At 36.3% G+C, this 27109-nt stretch overlaps 1 protein-coding gene across 1 annotated transcript in view; it reads left to right on the top strand.

Annotated features, from left to right (window-relative positions):
* LOC128026453 (protein kinase C epsilon type) overlaps positions 1-27109 on the top strand; it is a 97243-nt gene that overhangs the window by 50653 nt on the left and 19481 nt on the right. Inside the window, exons 3-11 of the mRNA XM_052613631.1 lie at positions 3939-4101; positions 6085-6119; positions 6586-6674; positions 7513-7642; positions 7992-8134; positions 8329-8422; positions 9031-9227; positions 9336-9509; positions 26351-26505. Of these exons, the coding sequence (XP_052469591.1) occupies positions 3939-4101; positions 6085-6119; positions 6586-6674; positions 7513-7642; positions 7992-8134; positions 8329-8422; positions 9031-9227; positions 9336-9509; positions 26351-26505 (1180 nt within the window). The remainder of the gene's footprint in view (positions 1-3938; positions 4102-6084; positions 6120-6585; positions 6675-7512; positions 7643-7991; positions 8135-8328; positions 8423-9030; positions 9228-9335; positions 9510-26350; positions 26506-27109) is intronic.

Here is a 27109-nt window from a genome sequence, read left to right as displayed (position 1 = left end):
TTAATGTAGACTCAAACTCACTGCAGGATGTTTTTAAATGTGAAGCTTAATTTTTTTTAACATTTAAGTACTTTAGTCCCTGTTTGATATTTGAACTCTACAACTTTAAGTAAACTCTTTGTGGGTTGATTTCCCCCCAATGGGAAACAATGTATTGTAATCCATATGAACTCAGGCTACTCAGGAAATTAATAGGAATGACGAAATAGGAATGATAAAATAAAGAGGGTTAAGGGTAAAGTGTCTAATAGGCTCATTTTCCAAGTCTCCTAGAGTTAAACAGCTGAGTTTTACAATTTTTTTATTAAGCCAATCCCCAGGTCTGGTGGTAGCACTTTTAACTTAGCTTACCATAGATAAATTAATTTTATTAGACCATTACCATCTCGCTCAAAAATGACCACTGTTGGGAACGTTACTTAAAAAAAGTAATTAGTTATAGTTACTCACTACTTGTTCCAAAAAAGTAACTGAGTTAGTAACTGAATTACTTGATAATAAAAGTAACTAGTTACCAGGAAAAGGAACTATTTGCGTTACTGTTTAAAAAAAAAGTTGCTATATGTCAAAGAATTTGTATTTTTTTTTTAGCAGTTTTAACAAGTCAGTTGAAATGAGTAGAACAGACAGGCGTTTGTACATGACTTTCGATATTTATTGCACATCCACAGACAGCAAGAGTTTTATCCTGCACTTCAAGTATTATCTTTGTAACAAAAGTGTTTTTGGCCACTAGCTTTGTAACGTTAGATGCGTGTGTCGTTGTGAGATGCTTCATTAAATTAGAGTTGCTTACAAAGGATGTCGACAAAGTCTTCGCTCCTGGACATAATGTACACATTACATGCACGTTCTTTCCCCTTGACCACAGTGAATTTGAAGTAGTGCTTATATCTCCACCTTGAAAATGCCAACTTTCATAGGATTGCTCCTGACTCACCATTTCTGCTACTGCTGCGAATCTCTGTTTATCTGTTGCGTGTCTGTGAACTGCACTTTCTATCACGCACGATGCAATATGTGTGGCACCACTGGCGCGTGTGCTGGAATATGTGTAAAAACACCGGCTCTGATTGGCTACTATGGAACACATGACTCGGCCTTAGCCAATCATAATCGCTTATCTCGTTATTAACCCACCTCCTCACTAGCTGTGTGAGCCAGGGGTGCGTTCGGACTATACAGTTTATTCAATCAATGCATAGTAACGCACCTCATTTAACGTCCAGTAATTTTAACGGTGTTGAAAAGTAATTAATTAGATTATACTGTTACTGAAAAAATAACATCGTTACCAAGAACGGCGTTATTTCAAACACTGAAAATGACCAAAGAGTTGCTATATGTTTCCTATTTAAAACTTGACTCTTCTATAGTGACATTGTGTACTAAGACCGACGGAAAATGAAAAGTTGTGATTTTCTAGGCCGATATGGCTAGGAACTATACTCTCATTCAGGCGTAATAATCAAGGAACTTTGCTGCTATATGATGATATATACAATGAAACTGCAGAAGAGTCCAGTTTTAAAAAGGAAAAATATCGTTTTTTGAGCTAGATCCCAACAATCTAATCAGATTCAATGATCTATGCTAAGCTAAGCTAAAAGTGCTACCGCCAGACCCATAGAGCGGCTGAATGGATTCAAAAACAGTAAAACAGTTTAACTCTAGGGGAGTTGGAAAATTACCCTATTTTCAAAAAAAAAGTGGAGTGTTCGCAATATGGTACAATATGCATCAAATGTCTAAATATGTCATAGTTTTTTTAATTTTCACAGTCCATACTACAAAATGAAAAAGCCGTTTTCAAATGTATCCACTTGGGAGAGCATTTTCTAAAAGCTCTGATTTTGCTGGATAAAAATGCTCTGTCAGTGTGGACAAAAGGCCAAAACTAAAAGAGAAAAGTTAATGTGGACGTAGCCTTTTATGCTTACTGTGTTTTTGTTATTTGAAGCAATATATAAAAGAGTTTGATATTTTAAAGTAATTTGTTAATGTAATTATGCTTGATGTCCATCATTTTTGATAGCTAATTGTTTAGTCTGTAAGGCAGAGGCCTGTTCTCAATCTTCTCTTCTATCCACTATTAATGGCAATAGTTTTTCGCTGTGCACAGCAGTCTGTCTGGTTCGGTTACTTTTTATGCTGGCAAAATAGCAAGAGCTTTTTAAAAAACTTTTACAATGGCTTTATTAATAACAGGAGATGACCGTCGGCCTGCCAGTTTGGCCCAGCTTGCGTTGTCATTCTGTGAGTCAGAGCCCAGCCTCTCTCCTTCTCTTTCTCTCAGGGCTGAGAAGTGTGATTGCAGCAGACAGATACACTGACATCAGGGAATACTCAGGAGTGATCACAGCTCTCGTCCTCCACAGAGAGAAGAAAAAGGAGAGAGAGAAAGAGTGCAGCTCCTCCCCTGTGGCCTTGTTTCCTTTCTTAGTGAGAGCGTCTGACAGCTCTTCAATATGGTGCCTTTGTCACACTCGTGCCCCCCGGTTTACTGATCACTGCCTCTGCATGGCCCCTCATAACACACAAACAGATATACACACACAGAGTTAAGGGATTAGTGTGATCAAAAAAATGAAACACTTTTATTTAATCTGACATAAGGTGGTGAGAATTCTGACAATGTCATTTTTGAGTGAACTGTTTCATTATATGTACTGTACTGTAAGGTCAACAGAAAACACCAGCCAGTCTTCTGAATGGCTGAATAATAGTGTTTAAGACTGTCAGAAAGACTGGTGTTTAAGGACCCATAGTTGAGTGATATCAGGGACATTTTCTGTATGGCTATCATAGAAAAAGAATAGCTTAAAATACTTTTGAGTTTCAGAAGAAACAAGATAACTTCACCACAGTTTCTGAAGTTTATTTACAGATACTGAAAAATATTTTTTTTTTCAAGGCTATTGATTTGACTGAAGTTTTCATCCTATAGGATTGGGCAATGGGTAGATTTGCCCAGTGCTGAATGCAAAAATCTCATTATTTTTTTGTGTGTTGTTAACAGTTCTCACGAAAAAAAAAAAAAAAAAAAAAAAAAAAACTTATACAAGATAATTATTGCTGTTATTGCTCATGCATAAAAATTACATGGTACTGTACATGCATAATAATGAACTAACAGCAGTTTAACATAAACTGTTAACAAGAGTGAGTTGTCCAAACTTTGTGCCTTATGTTCTGGTATGTTCCAGAAAGTACTAGAATATTACAGGATATTCCAGAATGTTATGGAAACTTCTAGAATGACTCCATCCAACAACAGCAATCATTAAAGTTGCTAGGCAATAAAGTCAGTACAACGTAGAAAGGCAGCTCTCTAATATACAGCATTAAAGGTATATAAAATATAACATGATGAGATTTTGCCCTCAGTCCAAACATTTGCTCTGGAGCACTTAATAGATTAAGTTAATTGCCTGTTAAATTAATTATATCTCATGTTTAACCACTATAGATACATCAGAGCCAGCGGCAAAATCCAAAAGAAGTGGCTGAGATAAGGATTTTCAAATATATGTTATCTTTATTGACTAACCACGTATTTCAGTTCTAATTATATTAAATCTAAACAACTACATTGTCACCTAAAAATGTCTACAACTTTAATAAAACTTCATTCAGTGACACGGAAACAGTATTGTTTATAAAATTATAGTGGATTCAGGTGTCCGCCATGACACTCGCTGCAGAAATACTGCTGGTGGAGGGATACAAACGGTGAAACGGTTGGAGTGCTGTTATCACTAGAATATCACACTCCTCTCAGCCAATAAGAACCAAGGACCAAAACTGGTGTGTGTGTGTAAATGTTGCACCTGAATGAATGAATGTGTGAGTGGAGTGAGTGCCCAATATATTGAATAATGGTTGTGAATGGAGTCATGTAATAACTTCTGTTTGTGCATTGGTGTGTGTTTTTGCAGCAGGTAGCTGTGAGAATGAGGAGCGTGTTTTTCGAGAACGCATGCGTCCCAGGAAGAGACAGGGAGCTGTCCGGAGGAGGGTGCATCAAGTCAACGGACACAAGTTCATGGCCACCTACCTGAGACAGCCCACCTACTGCTCGCACTGCCGTGATTTCATCTGGTGAGTCCCGCAGCCGTCGCCTGATGTTTACAGCCTTGTAGCGTGCTGTTTGTACAGCTGCATGTGTTGGTAAATCTGCGTCTGAGGTTTGACATAACCAGTGTACACTGTCCCTCCTCACGGTTGGTTCACCCTCAATGGGCTGCATTTCCATGGTTATGACAGGAAAAGCCCTGAGGCTCAGAGTGGTGGCGCTACAATATGAGCGTATTGAGTGTGTCTGGGCTCCTCCACATTGTGCAAGAGCACAGCCATGCACAGACATGATGTGTCCCGCCTCTCTAGAGAACAGAGGAATATGGCTGTTTTAAAAGAAAAGGTGCAGAGCTGCTGAAAGACAAGCAGTGAATAACAACACACATCTCATAAAAATCTTCATACATGTAAACATTTATTAAATTTTCACCCCAAAAAAGAACATTTCCTGAACATGTACTATGAATTGATAGACTGGTTTGGTGTGGATTACTTGTATTATAATGTGATGTTTATACCAACTGTTTGGACTCTCATTTTGACGGCACCCATTCACTGCAAAGAATCCATTGGTGAGCAAGTGATGTACAGCTGAATTTCTCCAAATCTGCCATTGTTATGTCACACTATTGAATGTAGTTGACTGTATGTTAACAAGTGGACAATTATTTAAAGTGTTGACATTTTTTAAGGTCACCTGCAAACAGAGGTGTCATGCCCATTCAAAGATTTCTGAGTCAAGTGGATTTTAAATGCAGCTTCCAAACGACAAAAAAAAAAAAAAATAAATAAAAAAAAAAAATATATATATATATATATATATATATATATATATATATATATATATATATATATATATATATATACCCAAATAATATTTTTTATATATTTTATACAATCACACCGGTGTGTTTAGATTGTTCAGTGCACAGCATCAGCTGCTAAATTCAAATCTGCGTGCGCTGGTTCTGTTGTGCTTATGGATGCAATGGCCAATCAGAGACGTGCAGAATAGTCATCACTGAGACGCGGTGTTTTGTTCACTTGCTCGTTGGCTGAATTATTTAGCGAATTCTCTCATCAGAAACAACAAAAAGTGCAAATGTGCGTACGAATGTAAGATATTCATTTCATAAAGTGCTTCAGTGATTTTAATGGGAGTTTTTGAGAGTGCCTGAACTCTGGCTAGACTGAAAGAAAATTTTCATTACTCTGTAAAATGAAAGTGTTAAACTAAGTAACTATCAATATTGTTATTCAAATTTAAATTAAATGCAAATTCAGTCGTATTAAAAATATTTTATGTCATGATATGGCACTTAAGTAAAAAAGTCGGGTTTTTATTTGTAGTTAATAGATTACACTACTTTGCCCATCACAATATATTGATCAAATAACAATCTATAAAGGTGCAAAACGCGTTTACTTAAACATATTTGAGAATTGACATATTTCCTGATATAACAAACATGTTTGGAATTGTTTTGAATAAAAAGGAAAAATTAATAAATAAAACATAGGCCTATATCAGTTATACAGTGCTATCATAGCTGCTGTGTCACATGACAACCATAACTTATCCCCCCCCCCCATTTGCACCCTCAAAAATCATGAATGCATGTCGCCCCTGCTTGCAAACACCAGATTTAAGTAAAAACATAATGAAGCAAACAAATCTTTTCATTAGTTAACTTGAAATTGTCAATTGAGAAGAAAAACTTTCCTCAGTGGAGTATGCACCATGCTACATATATAAATACACACACACTTTTTTTTTTTTCTTTTTCAAGAATTACATTTGGTGAGAAATCACAATGGCTTTATATTTATATCACAGAGAGACACTTTCCTCACATAATAGCTTTTTGTGTTTTCCATTTTTATCATGTTCATTCATTCATTCATTCGTTCATTTATATCTAATCCATAGTATACTATAATACATGCTGGTGTGTTTAGTGTCACTGTACAATAATAACAACTGATCTCTCTTCCTTCTCTTCACAGGGGTGTATTAGGAAAGCAAGGGTATCAGTGCCAAGGTAGGCAAAATACCTATATTTCTCCATGTCAGATATTTTGTTCGACAGTTTAGACAATTTGTTAGCTCAACAAAAATGTTATCTACTCTGCATAAAGCATCTAAACACATTAGAAACATACACCAACAGTGAAAACAGCCTTTAAGCTAACAACACCATAAAGCAACACGATGATTTGAGCACTTTATTCCACCAATTTTCTTCAGAGTTCTCTGTTTTCCACAGGATGAAATGCATGTGTGTATTCTGCGTAAAAAGTGACAGAAGTTTTATTTTTAGATGACCTGTTACTACTAGAAGTGACTAGCTCACAAATTGAAATGAAGGAAACTACTGGCATGGACAGGAACTTCCTAAAATATCATATCTATATTTTAGCCCAAGCATTCTTATCTGTGAGCCCAAAGTAATATATCAGAAAGTGAAGTAAAGCTGATTTGATCTCCTGCTTGTTTCTGTTGATCAGTGTGCACCTGTGTAGTTCATAAACGCTGCCACGAGCTGATCATCACCAAATGTGCAGGTCTGAAGAAACAGGAGGACAGCACAGAGGAGGTGAGAGGGTGTCTCGTGTTTCATTTCTCAGTAAGCACTAATGAGAGAAAGACTGAATGTTTTGCTTAGGTTTCCTGCATGTTTCTCCTCAGAAAATAAGAACCCATGAATCTCAAACATCTCCTCTATAGTTTCAAACTGTGTACAAATGTGCAAATATACCAATGATTTAAGTAAAATATCAGTGATTTCAATATGAGGGTCAGAGACAAGAGATCCACATCAAATTAAACGTACAAAAGTGATTTTATATACATAGAAAGCATTTTAAATGCAAGGAAAGTGTATGTTTTAATGTTTCAAATAACTTTTGTGAGAATAAAATGCCAAAATATGGGTCAAATAATGTTCCATCATCATTCAGTGTGACATATATATTTATGGAGAAATTAGGAAGAAAAGAAATTAAGATATATAAAATTGATCAAACTAAATTTTATTATAATTTCTGGGTAAATGGGTAAAACCCAGTGGTTTGAAGGATAGATTGTTAAATATTTCAAGTTTATTTTAAAGCATGTGAACAATGTAATATTTTTCTACTTTATTTTAGGAAATATCCAGTAAATATTCTGTGCTGGAGAGCAAAACCTCAAAAATAAATGCTTTGACTGTTAAAAAAAATTGTCTTTATGTCTTTATCATATATGTAAATGTCTACAGTTGTAAGACCATAATAATGTTTTATGATTATAATGTATTTTTTTATTTTTTGGTTTGGATGTGCGTTTTTTAAGTAAGTAGCCTAAATAAATAAATAAAATCACTGCATTTTGCAGCGTCACTTCTTTAAATTCGCTGCATAACCGTCTTCCTGACCCTCTGTCGCCCCCTCCAGGTGGGATCTCAGCGCTTCAGCGTCAATATGCCTCATAAGTTCAGGATTCACAACTACAAAGTCCTGACCTTCTGTGACCACTGCGGTTCATTACTGTGGGGCCTGCTGCGGCAAGGGCTCCAGTGCAAAGGTGAGAGCGGCATTCTGGGTAATGTAGTTAAAGAGATCTCACAGCAAAAGCTCGGAAAATCAGGGAAATATTAATTGATAATTTATGGAATTTTTCTGTAGAGAATTTTCTATTATCAATGCACATTTTTATAGTGCTGTGTTTTCAAATATTTGTGTATGATATGTTTTATTAGTTTATATATTATATATAATATAATAATTTTTTTTACATTCATGTATTATTATTATTATTTTTTTTAAAGTAATATTTCATTAGTAGCTCTGGTTTTGGTTTAATTGAACTTAAATATCAACGTTGTATCAATTGTAACTTCTCATGCCGTCTCCCTTCATTTATCTGTCCTCAGTTTGTAAGATGAATGTGCACAAGCGTTGTGAGAGTAATGTAGCTCCTAACTGTGGGGTGGACGCCCGGGGCATCGCTAAGGTGCTGTCTGACCTCGGAGTCACTCCAGATAAACTCTCCGGCAGCGTCCAGAGGAGAAAAAAGGTGAGCGAGAGAATTATGGGCGATTACAGTCTGCACTAGTGAAGTGGGTGTATAAGACGGAGAGGTCAGAATTACTCTGATTACTAATGACATAATGGTCTTTATAGTAAGCAGCATTTAGGTACCTGATTAGGCCTCCTGAAACATAATGATGATTGAATGCTGAAGATGATTTGTTCCTGTTTTCAACGCAGATCTCTCAGGGTCCAGATCCGCAGCATTTACCCATGTCCCCACAGTCAGAAGAGGATCGATCCAAATCTGCCCCCACATCACCATGTGACCAGGGTAAACACACACTCATTGTGTTGTGTGGCAGACGGTTGATTACCGCATCAAATTATTTTGGCTTGTTCTTAAAGGGATAGTCACCAAAAATGTATATATAATTCTGTCATCACTCACCCTCATTTCATTCTGAACCTGCAAGTTTGACTTTCTTCTGCGAAATATAATCGATGATGAATAATGTTGGTTAGAAAACAGATTTGGTTCCCAATTAAGTTTTTGTCCATACAGTTGAAGCCAGTGGGAACTATTTGCAGCTATTTGGTTACCGACATGATTCGAAATATCTGCTTTTGTGTTCAGCAACAGAAAGAAACTCATACAGGTTTATAACAACATGAGGGCGACTAAATGATGACAGCATATTTGATTTAGGTATGCCTTACTTTAATTGTATAATGCATTTAAAACGGAAGTCTATGAGGACTTAAAAGCATACAAAAGAAATCTAGAGTACCACACTTTCAAAACTGAAAACACACTTTTATTGTACATGCATTACAGTAAACATGTTTTTTTGTTTGTTTGTATTTTGGAACTGAAGGAGGATGCAGTGTGGGGTCTGAATGTGTGTAATGCGATCTGGCTTTTTGTTTTGTGATCTGCAGAAATAAAGGAACTTGAGATCATCAGAAAGGCTCTTTCGTTTGACCATCGCGGTGAGGAGCTGAAGCCAGCCTCGTCCTCCTCTCTGACCGAGCGCCTGTCAGAGGAGACCAGAGAGAACGGAGAGGCGAAGACTAAAAGGATGACGCTGGAAGACTTCTCCTTCATCAAAGTGCTCGGGAAAGGCAGCTTCGGCAAGGTGGAGCTTTGTGAAATTCTGTCCTCTGTTTTCAGCTTTAAGTGCCAGTTTAGTTTCCTGTCAGCAGTGTGACTATAGTTTGGTTTGTAATAAAGGTTTTGTGTTCAGGTGATGCTGGCAGAGTTAAGAGGCACTGATGAGGTTTATGCAGTGAAAGTGTTGAAGAAAGACGTGATCCTGCAGGACGATGACGTGGACTGCACTATGACTGAAAAACGCATTCTAGGGCTGGCCAGAAAACACCCTTATCTGACCCAACTCTATTGCTGCTTTCAGACCAAGGTAAGAGACAGCATATCAGCTCATACGCATTACAAACTCTAAAATAACGAGCAATATGGACTATGAACCAGTCAGTCACCAGGAACCAAGATATTATGCTTCTTTAGAAATAATGTTTTGCAGACTGCCACTAGATGGAGCTGTAATATTACTTGCTGCTTGTCAGGTATTGAATCTTGATGTGGACCGCTTTTAAAGATCTGACAGCAGTTTAGCTCTTTATTCTGAAGAGGGCAGGATTGTTGCTTGGATAATAGCCACAAAAATAGGTCAATTGTTCAAGAATAGGGACATATTTTACACATTTAGGCTTAAATATTAAAATTGGATAGTCAGGTTTTATTTAAAACGAAAACCAGCGATTAAAAGAGGAAAAAAGGTTCTTAAATTGAAAATAGATTAATACAATAAACCAAAAGTAAACTTTTAAAATTAGTTGCCATAGTTTTGTGCCTCGAAATTAAAAAAAAAAATATGTATTAATGCACCTCCATTTCTTCCTGCTATTATAAGATGTTTAAAAAAGCAGTTTAACCTATATGCACTTTTTATATTCCCTAAAATAACTGAGACAAAAAAAAAAAAAAGATCAAATACACTGAATAAATATAAATATTTTGGATAGTCAGGTTTCCGGCTAACAAGGCTTTTAATTAAAATGAAAACAACTAAAATAAACAGCTAAAATTTGCTACCATATATTTGCCGTTTTATTTTTTATTTATTGTTATCAGAATGTCTATAAAAAGCATTTTATCCTCCGTGTACTTTGTTTTTCTTAATTTACCTAAAAGAAAAAAGGTAAATAAAAAAAAATAACTTTATAGTATTCATGAAAAATGTCAAATGACGATAAAATAAATATAAATATAAAATAATTAATTTACCAAATAAAACCTGAATAACTGAATAAAATCATACAGATAAAAGTAATAAAGATAAAAAATTAAATAAAAGCTATAATTATTATTATTATTATTATTATTATTATTATTATTATGTAACCTTTTAAATATATGTAATTGTACTGTATATAATAGAAATATTTTGGACTTATTAAGAGCTGGGTTCTATTTTCCTTATTTTAAAATGATTTTCAGGTCCGGAAAATTCATAAAAAGGTCTATACTGACAATACATTTATAAAATTATGATCAGCTCTGACAAATTGTTCTTTGTGAATGTGTTCTGTATACAGTTATTACTATTATTATTATTATTATTATTATTATTATTACAAATCTTTGTCCAGAATCAGTCTCAGTCAGATTATTATTGGTGGTAAATTAATTATGTGTTGCATTGATTTGTCATAATTCTGAATGTTCTTATTCATTCTGCAAACTGCTACTGGATCAGGATGAACCCTGCAGCTGATCTCACACACACACACACACACATTCTTGTCAGGTTGTCTGTACTTCTGCAAGTGTTCCTTGACACAGAAGGGCAAGCACCTGTTTGAGTGGAACATTTCTTTTATGGTCTATAATAAGCCCACATCAGATAAACACTCCACATTAGGTCAGCATTCTAATTCTCTCGGTCTGCTGGTGTGATAATTGTTTTAGATAGACACGTCTGTTTGAGAATAGCAGTTGCAGCCAGGCCTAACCCCACATCATGTTTATTTTCCTCCACTCAAACCTGGGGTCAGCCATCATGACGGCATCCTCCACTCCTCTAATTTATTTACTTCTGCAGTTTCCCCAAACAAACCAAAAGAACATTGTGTCCTTTACTGCGAACATGAGTGGGAGGAGGTGGGGAAGAGGAGGGGAACGAGCGTGTGAAGGAGGAAAAGGCAGAGTGTAGGATGAAAGAAGGTAGAAGATGGCCTCTGAAAGCACTTAAAGACGATAATATTGATGATCTTTAACTCAAAATGACATTGAGGAATGGTCACCATTATTTAATCACTTCTGCTGTATCTATAGGGCGAGTAGAGTGATGACACATGGGGACATCCATGTGCTGGATAGGTTTATTATAGTTAACTAAAACTGAAACGTCTCGGTTACGTATGGTAACCCTCGTTCCCTGAAGGAGGGAACGGAGACGCCACGTCGGTGACCGACGAATATGGGATATCGCTTCGATAGACCAATCTACTTTGAGTGTAAACTAAACAAGCCAATGCACGTTGGCATGCAATTATTGCATCCAGCTGCCGCTGATCACTGCGTGAGTATAAGAAGGCAGCAGGTGCAATGCATACCAGCTTTTCACTGAGGAGCCAAGCTGGAGACGAGGGTTATCATGCGTAACCAAGACGTTCCCTTTCAGTCTTTCACTCTCGACGCCACGTCGGTGACCGACAAATATGGGATCCCTATCAAAGCACCATGGGTGCTGCTCCTTCCAGTGCCCTGTGCGAGCCGCCTGTGCCCCTATTAGGTGTAGGCTGGGGCTCAGAACAAGTAGTTCCACTCACCATTGTCAAAGCACTACCTCATTGGATGAGATTGGATAACACTGGGAAAACGTACTCGTTCCGCTTAGAACCGGGACGCTGCGGAAGCCTCATCCTTCCCGAAGGAGGTCTCAGGGGCAAATACAAATATAGCATCTGTTTAAGAGTATACAGAGAAATTTGAGGTGATTAAAACCCTCTTGGGGATGCAGAAGTCTGCCGGGAAAACACGGGCTCTAAGGCTATACCGTGGACTATACACATATGAGTACTGCTTAGGTCTCAATATGGAACCCAGCCTTCCATGGTTATCACGGATTCATCATGAAGGCCAGTGCGTCCGTGCCGAGAGTCAGGGAGAGAGCCAAATCTTCATCTGACAGCTCTCTTTCCAATGCTGAGATCGACATCCGGTTGGGGGGAGGCCCACTGGATACCACTGGTACGCTCCTTGAAGAGGGCCCAGTGTGTTCCTTGGGTTGCTCCGCTGGATTGGAGGTGCAAAAGGAGTGGTGGTCCCCAGAGGGTTGGTTCCCTGTGGGGTTTGCCACCACTGTGACCCTCAAACCGCCCGTGCTACTGCTGGAAGTCGATCTCGTCTGTCCGCCAGAGTGGTTATCTTCTCGCAGTGAGAACATGACGCATCCACGAAAGCCATCTCAGCATGGCTGATGCCCAGACACGTGAGGCAGTGATCGTGACCATCACCTGGTGCCAGGCAACGACCGCACCCAGAAACGCACGGGTGAAACGGCATCCTGTGACGGTGGATTAAGGAAAGTCTGGAAGCAGATGCGAGTTAACAGTTTTAATGTGATGAGATGAGTATAAATACACAAACAAACAAAGATGCTGAGAAGACGACACTCCGTGGTGGTGGTGAGGAGGTGAGTAGTCCGGATGATGATGGCGTGTAGGCAGCAGTAGAGGATTACACAGGAACTGCGGGGAATGGAGCCGATGGTAAGAGTCCGTGGCTGAGTGAACGTGCGGAGAGTGGATGAGGTTCTGGGGAAAACACAGACATCCAACGCATACAACACTAAAGCCAGACAAACAGGGTAACCACATCAAACAGGTAACAACGATCTCACAAACACAAGACGTGAGACAAGCCAATATATAGTGGATGAGTAATGAGTGGCAGCTGTTGCTGATGACAATTAACGGAGACGCCCACAAGCTGATCAGTGCAGACGCGAAACACACAGATTTCACCACAAAGTGCAAACACCCCGAGATCACGGTTTTCCAACCGTGACACATCCTTAAAAGGATGATCCGTCGTCTTTATAAAGACGCACCCGTAGAGCTCTTTTAGAGAAATTTTTTTTTTAGGAAATGCTCTTTTAGTGCTGAGGCGCACAGGGGAGATGGCCGCTTGCCACACGGCAGGGGGTAGTGCAGCCTGAAGAGTGCAACCCACTCGACACTGGAACAACCGCCGCTGTAGCGCCGTCTCGCCAACACAGAAAGCTTCCCAGAGCGTGCTGAACTCGCAGTTCACCGTAGACACAGTTGAGGTACGATCAGAACGATACTGTCACTCGGCTTCGAAGCGAAAAGCTGGTATGCATTGCATCTGCTTCCTTCTTAAACTCACGCAGTGATCAACGGCAGCTGGATGCAATAATTGCATGCCAATGTGCATTGGCTCGTTTAGTTTTCACTCAAAGTAGATTGGTCTATCAAAGCGATATCCCATATTCATCGGTCACTGAGAGTCGAGAGTGACCGACTGAAAGGGAACTAAAATTAAAAGGGGATCTATTATGCCAAAATCACTTTTAAATTGTGTACACAACCGTCTTATTGTGGTAAAAACCCATCCACTCAATTTGTTATTTTCCCCTTGACTCAGAAATGGTGTCCCAAAATGAGCGGTTCAGGAATGTTATCCAGTGTGACGTCACATTGGAACAGGCCCCGCCCACGACTGGTAACAACAGCCTCATTAGCTTAGCTCCTCCCCTGAGTGAGCTGTACACAGTCCGTCATAGTGTTGTCACGGTACCAATACCAGTGAAAACCACGGTCCTCAGTACCAGATTTGGTACCAAAGCAAAACACAAAAATAAGTTTATAAAAAAATGCCTTGCACTCTATTTGTGTCGGCATATATGCAAATTAATTCTCTGCCAGCAGGAGGTGCTTGTAGAGCGGAAGAGAGAGGTTTCTACAGTAACAGCTGTAATCAAATAAGCTCTGAGCCAGTGCTCACAAACCAGGCATTACACTCAAAATGAAATGAATATGCCATTCATCATTTTCTGAATTTTTCTGATTTTCTGAAAGACAGCCGGTTTCTTTCAGAAATACAGTGATATAAAAACACCCACACTGGGTTTCGACTTTGGCACACGCAGTGCTTATGTCTATTCAACGAAGTCAAAGCATTTTGGAAAATCTATTTGTTTGTCAGTTTTGATATTGATAACAAATAAAATAAATCAATGTGTGGGAAACACAATGAAACTTACCTGATTGAATTCATTCATTTGATCTTGGTGTCTGTCTTTAAAGTGTTTTGTTAGTTTCGTGTGTTTCCTCTTTTTGATGTTGTCATCTGTCAGTGCTCTTATGAAGAGAGCGCATTTGCGCACTTTTCGGATAGCGCATCACCAGGTACTCAGCACCCCCGGTACTTATAATACCGTAACCTGGTACCATAACATTTTTATTTTTTTTAGTACGGAAAAAAAACACCTAACAAAATCACTAAAACTTGTACTAATTTAAAATGAAAAACAAAAATAAAACTAGTATACAAATGATAATAAAATAAACACACACACACATTATTTCTACTGATATGTCATGAGGCTATTTTTTTTTTTTAAATAAAAGCTGAATAAATAAGCTTTCCATTGATGTGTTTATTAGGATTGGACAATATTTGGCAAAGATACAATTATTTGAAAATCTGGAATCTGTGCTGTAAAAATGTTAATTTAATGGTGAAAGACTACAGTAAAAATGCTACAGTAAAAACCTGTTAAAATGGTTAATGATAAATTCCCCTAATATGTAGTGAAAAACTTTATTGGACATAACATGTAAATTTACAGTAGTATACCATTTTTGGGAGTGGAAAAAGAACATATCATTTACAGTGAATAACCGTAAATTAAAATTCCTAGAATTCCCTGCGTTACATTTCAATTTTTTTTTCTTTTTAAATAACTGTTTCTTCTTAGATTTTTTTTTTTCTTATTAGTTTTATATATCATGGTTGTACGTTACACCTAAAGTTGTGAAATAAATGTTTATTGCACTATTTCAGTTTAATGTGTAGTACCATGATGGTGTTAAGTGTTTGTGTGAATGAAACTCTGCACCTTCTACATATGTTATTATTGTGAGGAGCTTTGGTTCATCATGTGGCTTTCTCATCACCTCCTGCATTTGGTGGTTATCGGTGTATTACAGAGGTACAAAACAGATTTCAGTACTTCAGTAGGTTTGTATATTAACATTATATCAGTTAATGAAATTACGGTATTTAACTGTTAATTTAACTTAAAACCGTAATGGCAATTAATAGAAACCGGGACTAAATGTGACGCTTCTTACTGCATAACATTTTTCTCATGGTGGTTTATTTAAAAAAAGGCCAAAACACATACTTTGATGTCTTGGAAAAAAGAAAAACAGCTCTTTATACTGTATCCTGATTTGTCAGAATGAAATCTGAGCCAATTTTAGGCTTTTCAATGAATATTTAATTTAATGAAACAATTATTATACAAAACAACTAATGAAACAGCAATAATGTAACCAAAGGTAATGTACAAAATGATCAAATCAGTTTGGTCAACAGAAATAATGAGCCTTTTACTCGTGACAAAATTTTGTATCATAATTTGGGAGGGTTTTTGTTTGATAACATTGCAGACAATTTGTGTAACATTTGTGTAAATTAACATTTTGACTCAAAACCAACTAACTCCTTATCTTTATCATAAGAACTGGTGCGACCATGCAAACTGGTATTTGTTGTTAAATTATCTTCATTCATTAACATAATCATAAGCACACTGGTTTGTAGAGTAATTCGTTTTACGGTTTACTGATTTTTGTTGTTCTTCTGGTCATTTACCTATTTAAGGATATGCTTTTAATGTCCTGACATAAAGCAGAAAACAATATATGATCAGACTCATGCATAGCTGTATCAGATTCCACAAAATATGAAGCAGCACAACTGTTGTAACATTGCTAATAATATGAAATGATTATTGAGCAGCATATCAGCATATTAGAATAATTCTGAAGGATCATGTGACACTCAAGACTTAAATTGTGTTTTTGATGCAAATCAAACAAGAAATGTAGTCTTTTAACCATGCTTAGAAAATATAATTATTGGCATTTACGTATATCTGTAATAGTTTGAACCAAAGTTTGGTTATGGAGGGATTTGTTCTTGTGTGTTTTTTTATTAATTTTTTTGTATAAGAAGGTGATTGCCATTAGCCTTACATAACGTGGCTGTGATGCTTATCAGGCCTGATGTGTATTCCATATGCTGTTTGTTTTCTTTTCAACTCTCCCTCTCTCACACACACACAATTAAATATGAGGAAAATTCAACAAAGAAACTAAGTCTAACTAAGAAAACTGAAAGCACTTTGGTCAGAGGTATACATTTCTAGGCCAAATGATGGCAGATTAAGTAAAGATTTGATTAATCTGCACATCTCATTTTGGACACAGATTACACACTTGAGGTCTGCAGCATTTTGTGTTTAATCAGATCTTGAACTGAATGAATTCAGGTGTGTGTTCCTTTTTTTTTCTTGTTTTTTTTTTTTCTTGTTTTCTCTCATCAGCTCTTTGTTGCCTCACACGTAGCATGGCAGGCTGACCTCTTGTTGACATGCTCCGTTTCTCGCTCCATTTCGTGTTCCCTTAATGCCTAATTTGCCATCAGGCACTGCTGAGGACGCCTTTGCCTGGACTTGCTCTGCCCCTCAGCAGGGCCAGGGTCCTGCACTGATCCCCACTTATGTAATCCTCTGATAGACTTTGCCCATAGATACTCTTTAACCCTTAAGCTTCCAGTGCTCAATATTATTATTTGATGTATATCGAACAAAGTAAAAGAGTGCAAAACATTTTTAAAACTAACTGTAACTAGTAATTTAAAGCAAGTTTAATTCTACAGCATATTTAATTCACAGTGCTTTACATAAGAACTATACACTACTGTTTAAAAGTTTGGGGTCGGTAAGATTTCTTTTTTTTATGTTTTTGAACAAAGACTCATAAAGGCTGAAACAAATATAGTGAAACACTTATATTGTGAAATATTGCTACAATTTGAAAGACCTTTTTTCTATTCTAATATATGTTTTAATATAATTTATTCCTGTGACACAAAGCTGTATTTTCAGCATCCACTCCAGTCTTCGGTTTCACATGCTCCTTCAGAAATCTTTCTTATAAGAGTTGTGTTGTGCTTATCTTATTTCTTAAAAAATATATATTAAGACACTTAAGTTCAGAAGAATAGCATTTGTTTGAAATATAATTATTTTGTAGCATTGTAAATGCTTTATGAATTTATTGCATCCTTGTTTAATAACTATTAATAAAAAAAGAAATATTGAATTATTTTTTTTTAAATAAATTTAGTTTAAATATAATGTGTCCATAAATCGAGATTTTATGTTCAAATGTTGGTGTTTTTCACCATTTTAATAACCTTTTTACTTTCACTAATAAAAAACTCCCAAAGTGTAACTAAATCAGTTTAAATAACTAAATTAAAGTTCTTATGAAAGTTCTTAATAACTATCAAAACTCTTTTTACAGTAAGTGTTCCAGAGATATGAAAACAGCAATACTGTTCAAAATCTGAAACTAGCCTATAGGGCTTCTTATACTTATATACAGTACTTATACTCCATTTTTTTGTAGAAGTATGTATCTTTCCCTTTCAAAACACATTATGTATGAATGTTGAAAATGTCTAAAAATCTAAAAATCTAAAAATTTAAACACTCAATAATAAATGCATGCCATGAATGCAAGCTGTCCTTTTAGATAAAATTGGTAGCCAAAAGCATAAATGTTAATGTTTCAGAGGAGGTGCCTTATGTATAAAGTGAAGGCATGACATGAGCAGAAAGGTTGTTCCTAAAATGTCCACTGCTAATGAACCAGAGTTTTATCATGATTTTCAGACCGCAATCAGCCTCAGGATCACAGTACAGCTCTTATCCACCTAATTATACAGCTAAGCAATGTAAATAACATTATACAAGCAGCCAAAGCACATATGGAAACTTATGGAGCTGAAGAACTTCAGGCAGTGAGAGAGGGAGAAAAATAAGTTCTAAGATTGTTTATAGTGAAATTATTTTTCCCTCTTTTTTGGATGATGTTCTCAAAGTTCTTTTGAACACTTGTTCCAATCTGGTTAGTTTATACTCCCACACTTAACATCTTAACCAAGGGCTTTGAGGTTAAAGCATTCCCAGATGTCTTGGCCAGGATCCCTCACATTTGTTTTGTAGTCGCTCCATTAATTGCAGTCAGATTGAGCCGTGACATCTAGGCAGCCGTACCTGTCTGGACTTCAGCTGAAGAAGACACCGAATACACACGCTCCACACATATTACAGATGCATGCTTTGAGTTACAGTCCTTAAAGGGTTAGCTTACCTGAGAATGAAAATTCGTCTTCCAGTTACGAACAGTCAGCAAATATTAGGAAAAAAGTGTTTATTACGTTTGAAATCTGGATATTTATCTTACAAAAACGCATGAATTCGGTACTGGGGGTCTTTATTCACCCCCCAGAACCATGTGGGGTATGTTTTATTACAGATGCTCGCACTTTATTTCCCGTCTTCTGAACAGTTGACAACAAACACCCACTTACCCCAATTGAAAGGCTTGAAAAAGAGCAAGGACAATTTTTTATATAACTTCGATTGGATTATTCTGAAAGAGGAAAGTCAGACACACTTAGGATGCTTCGAGGGTGAGTAGAAGATGAACAAATGTTCATTCTCGGGTGAACTAACCCTTTAAGAGTTTTCCCTCAATAAACTCCTAATTTGATGCTTATTAATAGTTAGTAATCTAGTTGTTAAATTTCGGTACATGGTGGATTAAGGGATCTAAAATATGGTCATGCAGAATAAGGCATTAATATATGCTTTATAAGTACTAATAAACAGCCAATATGCTATTAATATGCATGCGAATAAAAAACTAATTAATAGCGATAATTGGTCCTTAAAACAAAGTGTTACTGAAAATTCTGTCATCATTTACTCTTCATCATGTCCTTCCAAGCCTGTAAGAGTTTCTTTCTTCAGTTAAGCACAAAAGAAGATATTTTGAAGAATGTTAGTAACCAAAGAGTTGATGGTAGCCAGTAGCCACTCATTTTTATAGTATAGAAAAAAATAAAAAATGCCATGACTACCGTCAACTGTTTGGTTAAATGCATTCTTCAAAATAGAACGAAAGAAAGAACCTACACTTGTTCTGAACCTGTATGAGTTTAAGTAAATGATGACAGAATTTTCATTTGTGGGTCAACTGTCTCTTTAAATCTCCATTTATAAGTGCAAAGTGACTCTGTTAATGGATCAAATGCAGCATGATGGCTTTACAGTGCCTTAATGCAATAGTCTTGATTGATAAATGGATTTTGTACATTTGTTTGTTTGATCTGCTTTTTCTTTGTCAAAGTAATAAGCAAGAATTTATTCCTGAGGAGTATAATTAAATGTGCAACTACAGCTTGTTCTCACAAGCAACATAATAATCTTTTTTTTTTTTAATCTTTTTTCGCAAACTGGACTGAATTTGTAGATGATGGCATACGTATAACATGTAAGATTATAAGTTTATCATGTGAAGGATGATTACGCATCAGCCGGTGTGTTAATAGCAACATTTGCTCAGTTAATTGTCATAACACTATAAATGCAACACTATTTAGGGGCCGAGAGGACTTCTGGGTAAACTTAAGATGGCCTCTCCTGGGTAAACTTCTACAAAATGCATATTACTAATTGCATATTAACTAGTAATAGTCTTATTTTTATACTTTGGTTGCACTCTATATTCTTTATTATAGATCAGTGGTTGCACTTTATTTTACAATACGTGCACTTAAGTGCACAGTGTATTTACCAAAGAAAGTACTTGATAATAAATGATAACCTTAAGTAGGTTCAACGGATAGTTCATCCAAAAATTAAAATTTAATGTTTATCTATTTACCCCCAGGGCATCCAAGATGTACTGTAGGTGACTTTGTTTCTTCAGTAGAACAACCAAGATTTTAACTCAAACCATAGCAGTCTATTAGTCTTATAATACTCGTCTTCTTCTTTTTCTTACCGCCACCTATCTCTCTAATGTACCATTGACACTCCTAATTGAGATTGTAGATAGAGTGTCAATGGTCCATTTGAGAGATAGAAGGCGGTAAGAAGAAAAAGACACAACAGGTGCCTGCAGTTGTAACGCATTCTCATCCCGAGGCGTCACATACTGACACTTTTGACATTTCGTCAACATCCTACGCACATGGCACCCTCTAGCGTCAATATTAGATGCAGATTATGGGTTAGGGTTAGGGTTAGACTGCTAGGGGCCTTCTGGCCCATATTTATCTGTGTCTAATATTGACGCTAGAGGGTGCCATGTGAGAATGCGTTAGAAATCCTGTATGATTCAACCAATCGATTCAACTATTCTGTTTAGTTTAGTTCGGAGTAGTTGAATAACTGATAACAGACAAAGCAGAGTCCCAGTCAAATAAATTTAAATGTATATTGTATGTAAATTATATGTAAATGTATATACTGTATTGAGAATAGTTACACTAGTAATAGTATAGCTAATATTTTTACTTCACAAATATAAGAACATAAATGTTTCCAGAAAAGCATGTTTTTTAAACGCTCTTGGGATTAAATGAAAAAGGTTTTAAAATATACTGCTTTTATATATACCTCAAAGAAATCTATAGACATTTTCCCCTCTTTGGATTATTGTAAATTGTTCTTATCGGCTATTACAGGAAGGTGCCTCACTTTAATCCTGTCAGACACAAAGCCGGGCACCACAACAGGAAAAAGACATTTCCTCAAGCATGTGTGTTAAGAAAAGGCTGAATTTGACCTCCTTCTTTGGGTTTAAGTTTGTAATGTTTATGTGCATCGGTTTACATCTTTATTTGCGTTCTGCAGTGTAACGCAAAGGCAGATGGATGGCTGAACTTTCAATAAATTATAGTGTTTATTTTATAAGTTCCTATCATAAAACATGCCCAGCTCATGTTAAGCTGGTGTATAAATATCCGGTAACACTTTATAATAACTGCACACTATTAATCATTAATTAAGCATTAGTAAACGGATAATTCAGAATTTATAGAGCATTAATAGACAGTAATAATCAGTTTATAAATACAGATATAAATGCTTTATTCTTGATTTAAAAGCATATCTATGATGTGTAATTTCATACTTTATTCATGATCAATTTATCATTTCTCTATGAAGTATAACATTATTTACAAACCAGTTATTTAGGAGTTGCCAGTGATTCATAAGATCACAAGAAATGTAGTAAATTCAGGTAGTTATAAAGCATTTAGTAGTGGTCAGTTAACTATTTATGTGAGCTCATCTAAAGTGTGGACTAGTTATGCCTTGTAAAGCATTTATAAAGGATATTTAAAGGCTCAGTTATCTTCTAAAAAAAAAAAAAAAAAAAAACAGAAACAAACACCACACAGTGATACAGAACATAGAAATATTAACAGCCTTTAAATCTCATTTGTAAAAACTTTACAAGGCATAAATAGTCCTCCCTTTAGATGAGCTCACAAAAATAGTTAACTAACAACTACATATGTTTTATAACTACCTGAATTAACCCTGAATTACAGTAGAAATACATGTTAATAAACTATTTATTAACACTATAAGTAACTATTACTATATTTCTGAATAAAAAGATGTATGAATGCACATTTAAATAGTTTATTAATCATTTACTTACAATTTCTAAGTGATCTTATGAACCACTGACAACTCCTTAATAACTGGTGTGTAAATAATGCTATACTTAATTTAGAAATGATGAATTGATCATTAATAAAGTATGAAAAAACAATTATAAAATACATTATAGATATCCTTTTAAATCAAGTATAAAGCATTTATATCTGTATTTATAAACTGCTTATAAATGTCTATTAATGCTTTATAAATGATGAATTAACTGTTTCCTAATGCTTAACTACTGATTAATAGCATGCAGTTATTATAAAGTGTTACCAACTATCCTGTTGTTATCATATTTTTGTAGCATGCATTTCATGAATGTAAAGGCACCAGAATACCTCTGTTAACTCAGCGGTGTTTTTTTTAATGCCCCGTCCGCTACACTGAGCTTAATAAGCTTTTCTCTGTATAAACATTCCTCACAGAACTGAGTGTTCTCAAACATGGTGTTTTATGTGAAACATAGTGACATGCTCAAACCTGAAAAAGCATCCGAATGGGCCAATTAAAAACAATATGATGGACACAGAGAGAGAGCAACATGGCTTCTGCAAATAAGCTGTGTAAAGAGTGTGTTGTTCTGAGAGAGACATTCCTGTTGCATTGACAAGCATCATGAAATGAAGAGCGACAGCTTCTTGGCCAGAGGAGTGTGTGTTAAGAGCCTTTAATACTTCACATCATCAGCTTCTACGTTAGATCACGTACTGTCCCAGATTTGAATACAATCACTATTTTAGGTTTCGGAGTTATTTTGGCGTGTTTTAGTTTTATTCAAGAAAATTTTTATTTTAGTGACACATTCAAACAACATTCAGACATTTGATTGATTGATTGATTTTCTATTTTATTTGTATTTTTTTAAGGAAATTAAAACTTTTATTCAGGATGTTACAAATAATAGATATTTCAAATTAATGCTGTTCTTTTGATTTTTCAATTCATAAAAAGAATCCTGAAAAATCAATCACCATTTCCACAAACATAATAAGCATCAAAGAGAGAGAAAATCAGCATATTAGAATGAGCCTGGGGACTAGAGTAATGATGCTGAATTTTTTATTTTTATTATTTTTTTTTTTTTATGTACACCATTGTTTCAGATGTTGTTAATATTTCACAATAGAATTGTTTTTACTGTAAACAATAATTATTTGGTAGTGTAGCGTATATGATACAACTGTATCTCTGTCTGTAGTGAATGAATTAAACTGGAATCAAGCGAGGATGTTCTGGATTTAAGATTTCGATCAATTTAAAACAATAATTAGAATGAAATAATTGACATTTTAGGTTGAGTTTTATGTTGAAAAATGTTTTATCAAATTAGAAAAGCAAGCAAAACAGAAACCATTCCATTAGTAGTCGTAGACGTCTGGACCCACTGTGCATGGTTCTTATGAGCTAGGACTAGGATAAACATTCTTGATTAATGTCCAGGGCCACACACAAAATACACTCTGTACTGAAATTATAATTATTTCCTCTTGCTATCAGCCTAACAAAGCTGGTCATTTGTTAAGCTAGTGTGTAGTGTGGTAATCTCAATGTGGGGAACAATTACCATGAAGAAAAGTGGGGCACAACGTCAGCCAACAGCAGTTAACAGAAGAGATCTCGCTGTTTTTTGTTTCTTAAACATTGTGTGTGTGTGTGTGTTTTGTTAAAGGGATAATTCACCCAAAAATGAAAATTACCTTGTGATTTACACAACATCAAGCCATGCTAGGTGTATATGACTTTCTTCTTTCAGACGAATACAATCGGAATTATATTTAAAACATGTCCTGGCTCTTCCAAGCTTTATAATGGCAGTGAATGGCTCTTGAGATTTTGATGCTCAGAAAAGCTCATCTATCCAACATAAAAAGTACTTTGCACTCTCCTGGGGTTTCTAAATTGGCCTTCTAAAATGAAGCGATGGATTTAGTTAACTCTCAAAGACTGAGACAGCCACTTCTTAAATGTTTAATAAATTTGGAACCGCTAATAACTGAATGCTTTAAAAAGTGCCGTAAAGCAGAGATTCTCTGCATTTCAGAGATACTTATATCTCATTTAGATATTCAGAGGCTCGGTAGTTTACGTGATTTCATCAACACATTTTGATAACATTGATTTATCAGAAGAAACTAATGCATTTCTTTCCTCCGAGCCAAACAGAAACCATTGTTGATGCCTAACCCCCCCCCCCTCCCCCCCCCCCCCAATACCCCAACCAATTAGCTAGACTTAAACTTCAAGTTCTCCTTTTTATAATGATATATGGTTCACAAAAGAGTGCCGTTTCAGCAGATGATGTAGGACATAGGCATAGTGAAAGCTTTCTAAAGGATGGCTTGAGGGAGAATAAATCGTGGGGTAATTTTAATTTTTAGGTGAACTATCCCTGGCTGAAATACTTTCAAGTTGTTCCAAGCACAAGAACTTCAAGCAGAAACACGTGCGTTGTTGCTATGAGACGCGTGAAAAATTAAAACAATCTGTGTTTCTAAAATCTTTTCAAAATATTACACCTTTCTGATATCCTCAGACTGGATGGAATCAAAATCTGAAGCTAAAAATTAAAGTCTGTGACCATTATACGTACACTATGTGATTTTCTATGAAATCTGTCAACTCAAATCTCGAGACTGACTCGGCAACTAGCGTCAACTTGTCCAGACTGTAAATCAGGGCAAAAATCTGAGTAAAGTGCAGTGTATTCCAGCCTTAAGTCGTACTTTAACACTCATTCATATGTAGCGCAGATGAAGGCCAGCTGATACACTCTGTTAGACCTGCTTGTTGGGTCTTGGTAGTTATCTGTCGATCGGGCCTTTTCTCATGCACGGCGCGGGGACGCCAGTATATGTACATTTCTAATTAGAGGCAGGAAATGTTTATTGGCATTTGATTGGGTGGGCCTTTGCTGTGACTCTGGGCACATTTTAAACAAACTATTTCAGCATCCTGTTTAAACTCGCTTTCATAGCAAAAAGACAAGCAGGGCAGACAGGCCCAACAATTACACAAGACATAAGATTACAATGAAATCATGATTTCAATTAAAAAGCATCAGCATATTATTACATTTACCAGACGCTTTTATCAAAAGCGATTTGCAGTGCATTCAGTCTATCCATTTGTTTACCAGTATGTGTGTTCCCTGGGAATTGAACCTACAACCTTTTGTGCTGCTAATACAATGCTCTACCAATGAACCACAGAAACACCTTTCATCATATGATATTATTCATATCACTAAAGTGAGGGAGGTGTATGAGGCCTGTAAGGATCACTCCTGATCATTCTTGTCTAAATTCTGAGGGAAGAAACAGGTAGCAATGATATTGAATGGAACTGACTGAATATTAAAGGAAATATTTTCAACAACCCAAAGCCTTTTTTTTGATGTCTGAATTTTCTGACCTGCAACATGCAAAATATGCAAATAAAAAACTCACTATGAACTCAACGAACTCCCTCACATTGCATCTGAAATATCCTCCTTTGTTTATTCGGGGGGTGGGGGGGGGGGTTCTCTTGTTTTCACAGGCTTCTTTTGTAATTGTTCAGATGGCAATTCTTTGAAGTATCCTTTTCTACTTTTAAGTGCGTTTTTGCAGAAAGCTGCAAATCGAGTTCTCCTTACAGCCAAAATGAACATGTTTGTGTATGTGCTTTTACATTCAGCATATTTACTGAACTGATATTTACGTCTGCTGTACATGAGTCACATAGCTGGAGTAGCAGTTTGTGTGGGTTTGATAAACATCTTGATTCTTTGAAATGATGTGCATGACCCACTGAAGATAATGAGATATATTCTATTCAGCCGTACAGGGCAACGGGTTCATGATTTCAGAAAACGGCTGCTGGATGCTTCTCGGCCTGTCTTCACTCATCGACTCTGAACTTTCCAACATTTATAATCTATTCAACGGCCTTGTCTTTTAACCCCAGTTGCAGTTAATAGTTGGATTTCATAATCTTCTCAAAAATTATTTTCGTTTTAAAGTGCATTCCCCTATGTCTGAACCCTTTAGGGATGAAAAATAAGAAACCGATTTTAGATAAGTTTAACTTAACTGAAAAAAACTAATGATTTTTATGACTTTTTATGGTCCTGTTAAAGGTTCTTGAAAGTTGCAAATGGATCACTGTATTAATATGTAAATGGAACAAATGACTTATAAAGGGATAGTCCTTCAAAAAATATACTCCCCATTAAATTCCTTCCAATTCCAATTCCTATGTAGACAAAAAATTAAGTCCTTGATTTTAGGGTGCGGTGATGTTTGCTTAAAGAAGACAATAAGACATTGTTCGAATTAAACTGCTAGCAGAGTTATTAAGTTATTGAGTTCAGCAATGAACCTGTTTCCTCTGTTTTTTCTTTTAAGGACCGTTTGTTTTTCGTCATGGACTACGTGAACGGCGGAGACCTGATGTTCCAGATCCAACGTTCACGCAAATTCGATGAAGCTCGTTCCCGGTTTTACGCTGCCGAGGTGACTTCAGCCCTCATGTTCCTGCACCAACATGGGGTCATTTACAGGTAAATTCAGTGCTAGGCAACTGACCAGTGAAAAAGGACAAAGGTCAAACAAGATTCAGGCGGTGTTTGGTTCCAAACCACAAACTTCTTCTGTTTGTCTCTCTGATAGACATAGCATCATTGTTAAGTAGCCAAAAGAATGCAACTAAGCCAAAATACCATTGTAACACACAAAAGATACATTCCAAATTTAGTGAAATTTTAGCCTGATCATTTTTGGATGGAAGATTAGCCATCCGTTCCAAGTGTTTGCTCAAGTTTAATCCGGAATCCAGACCATTTATTTTCTCAGAGGACTGTCACGCAATCTTGAACAGATTAGGTCTGGAGCGAATCAAATGGAGTCTGTATCACATGAATTGGCTCTGGCATGGTACGTTGAATCTTTAGGAGCTATTTTGCCTGGAGACAGAAGCCCTTGTCTGCCTGTTTACCTCAGGTTGTTTACTTTGATGAGCTATGTGCAATGATTTATTCGTTCCCAGACAGTTTGTTTACCTTCTCAATTGTGTGTCATTAACCACACACAACGGGCAGTGCTTCTGGGGCTGGACGGCCAGGCTTTCCTTGGGATCATTTTTATCTGTCAATGTTTTTTTTTTTT

Source organism: Carassius gibelio, chromosome A13, assembly GCF_023724105.1.
Source record: "Carassius gibelio isolate Cgi1373 ecotype wild population from Czech Republic chromosome A13, carGib1.2-hapl.c, whole genome shotgun sequence".
Lineage (NCBI taxonomy): Eukaryota > Metazoa > Chordata > Actinopteri > Cypriniformes > Cyprinidae > Carassius > Carassius gibelio.
This window is presented reverse-complemented; position numbering and strand designations above follow the sequence as displayed.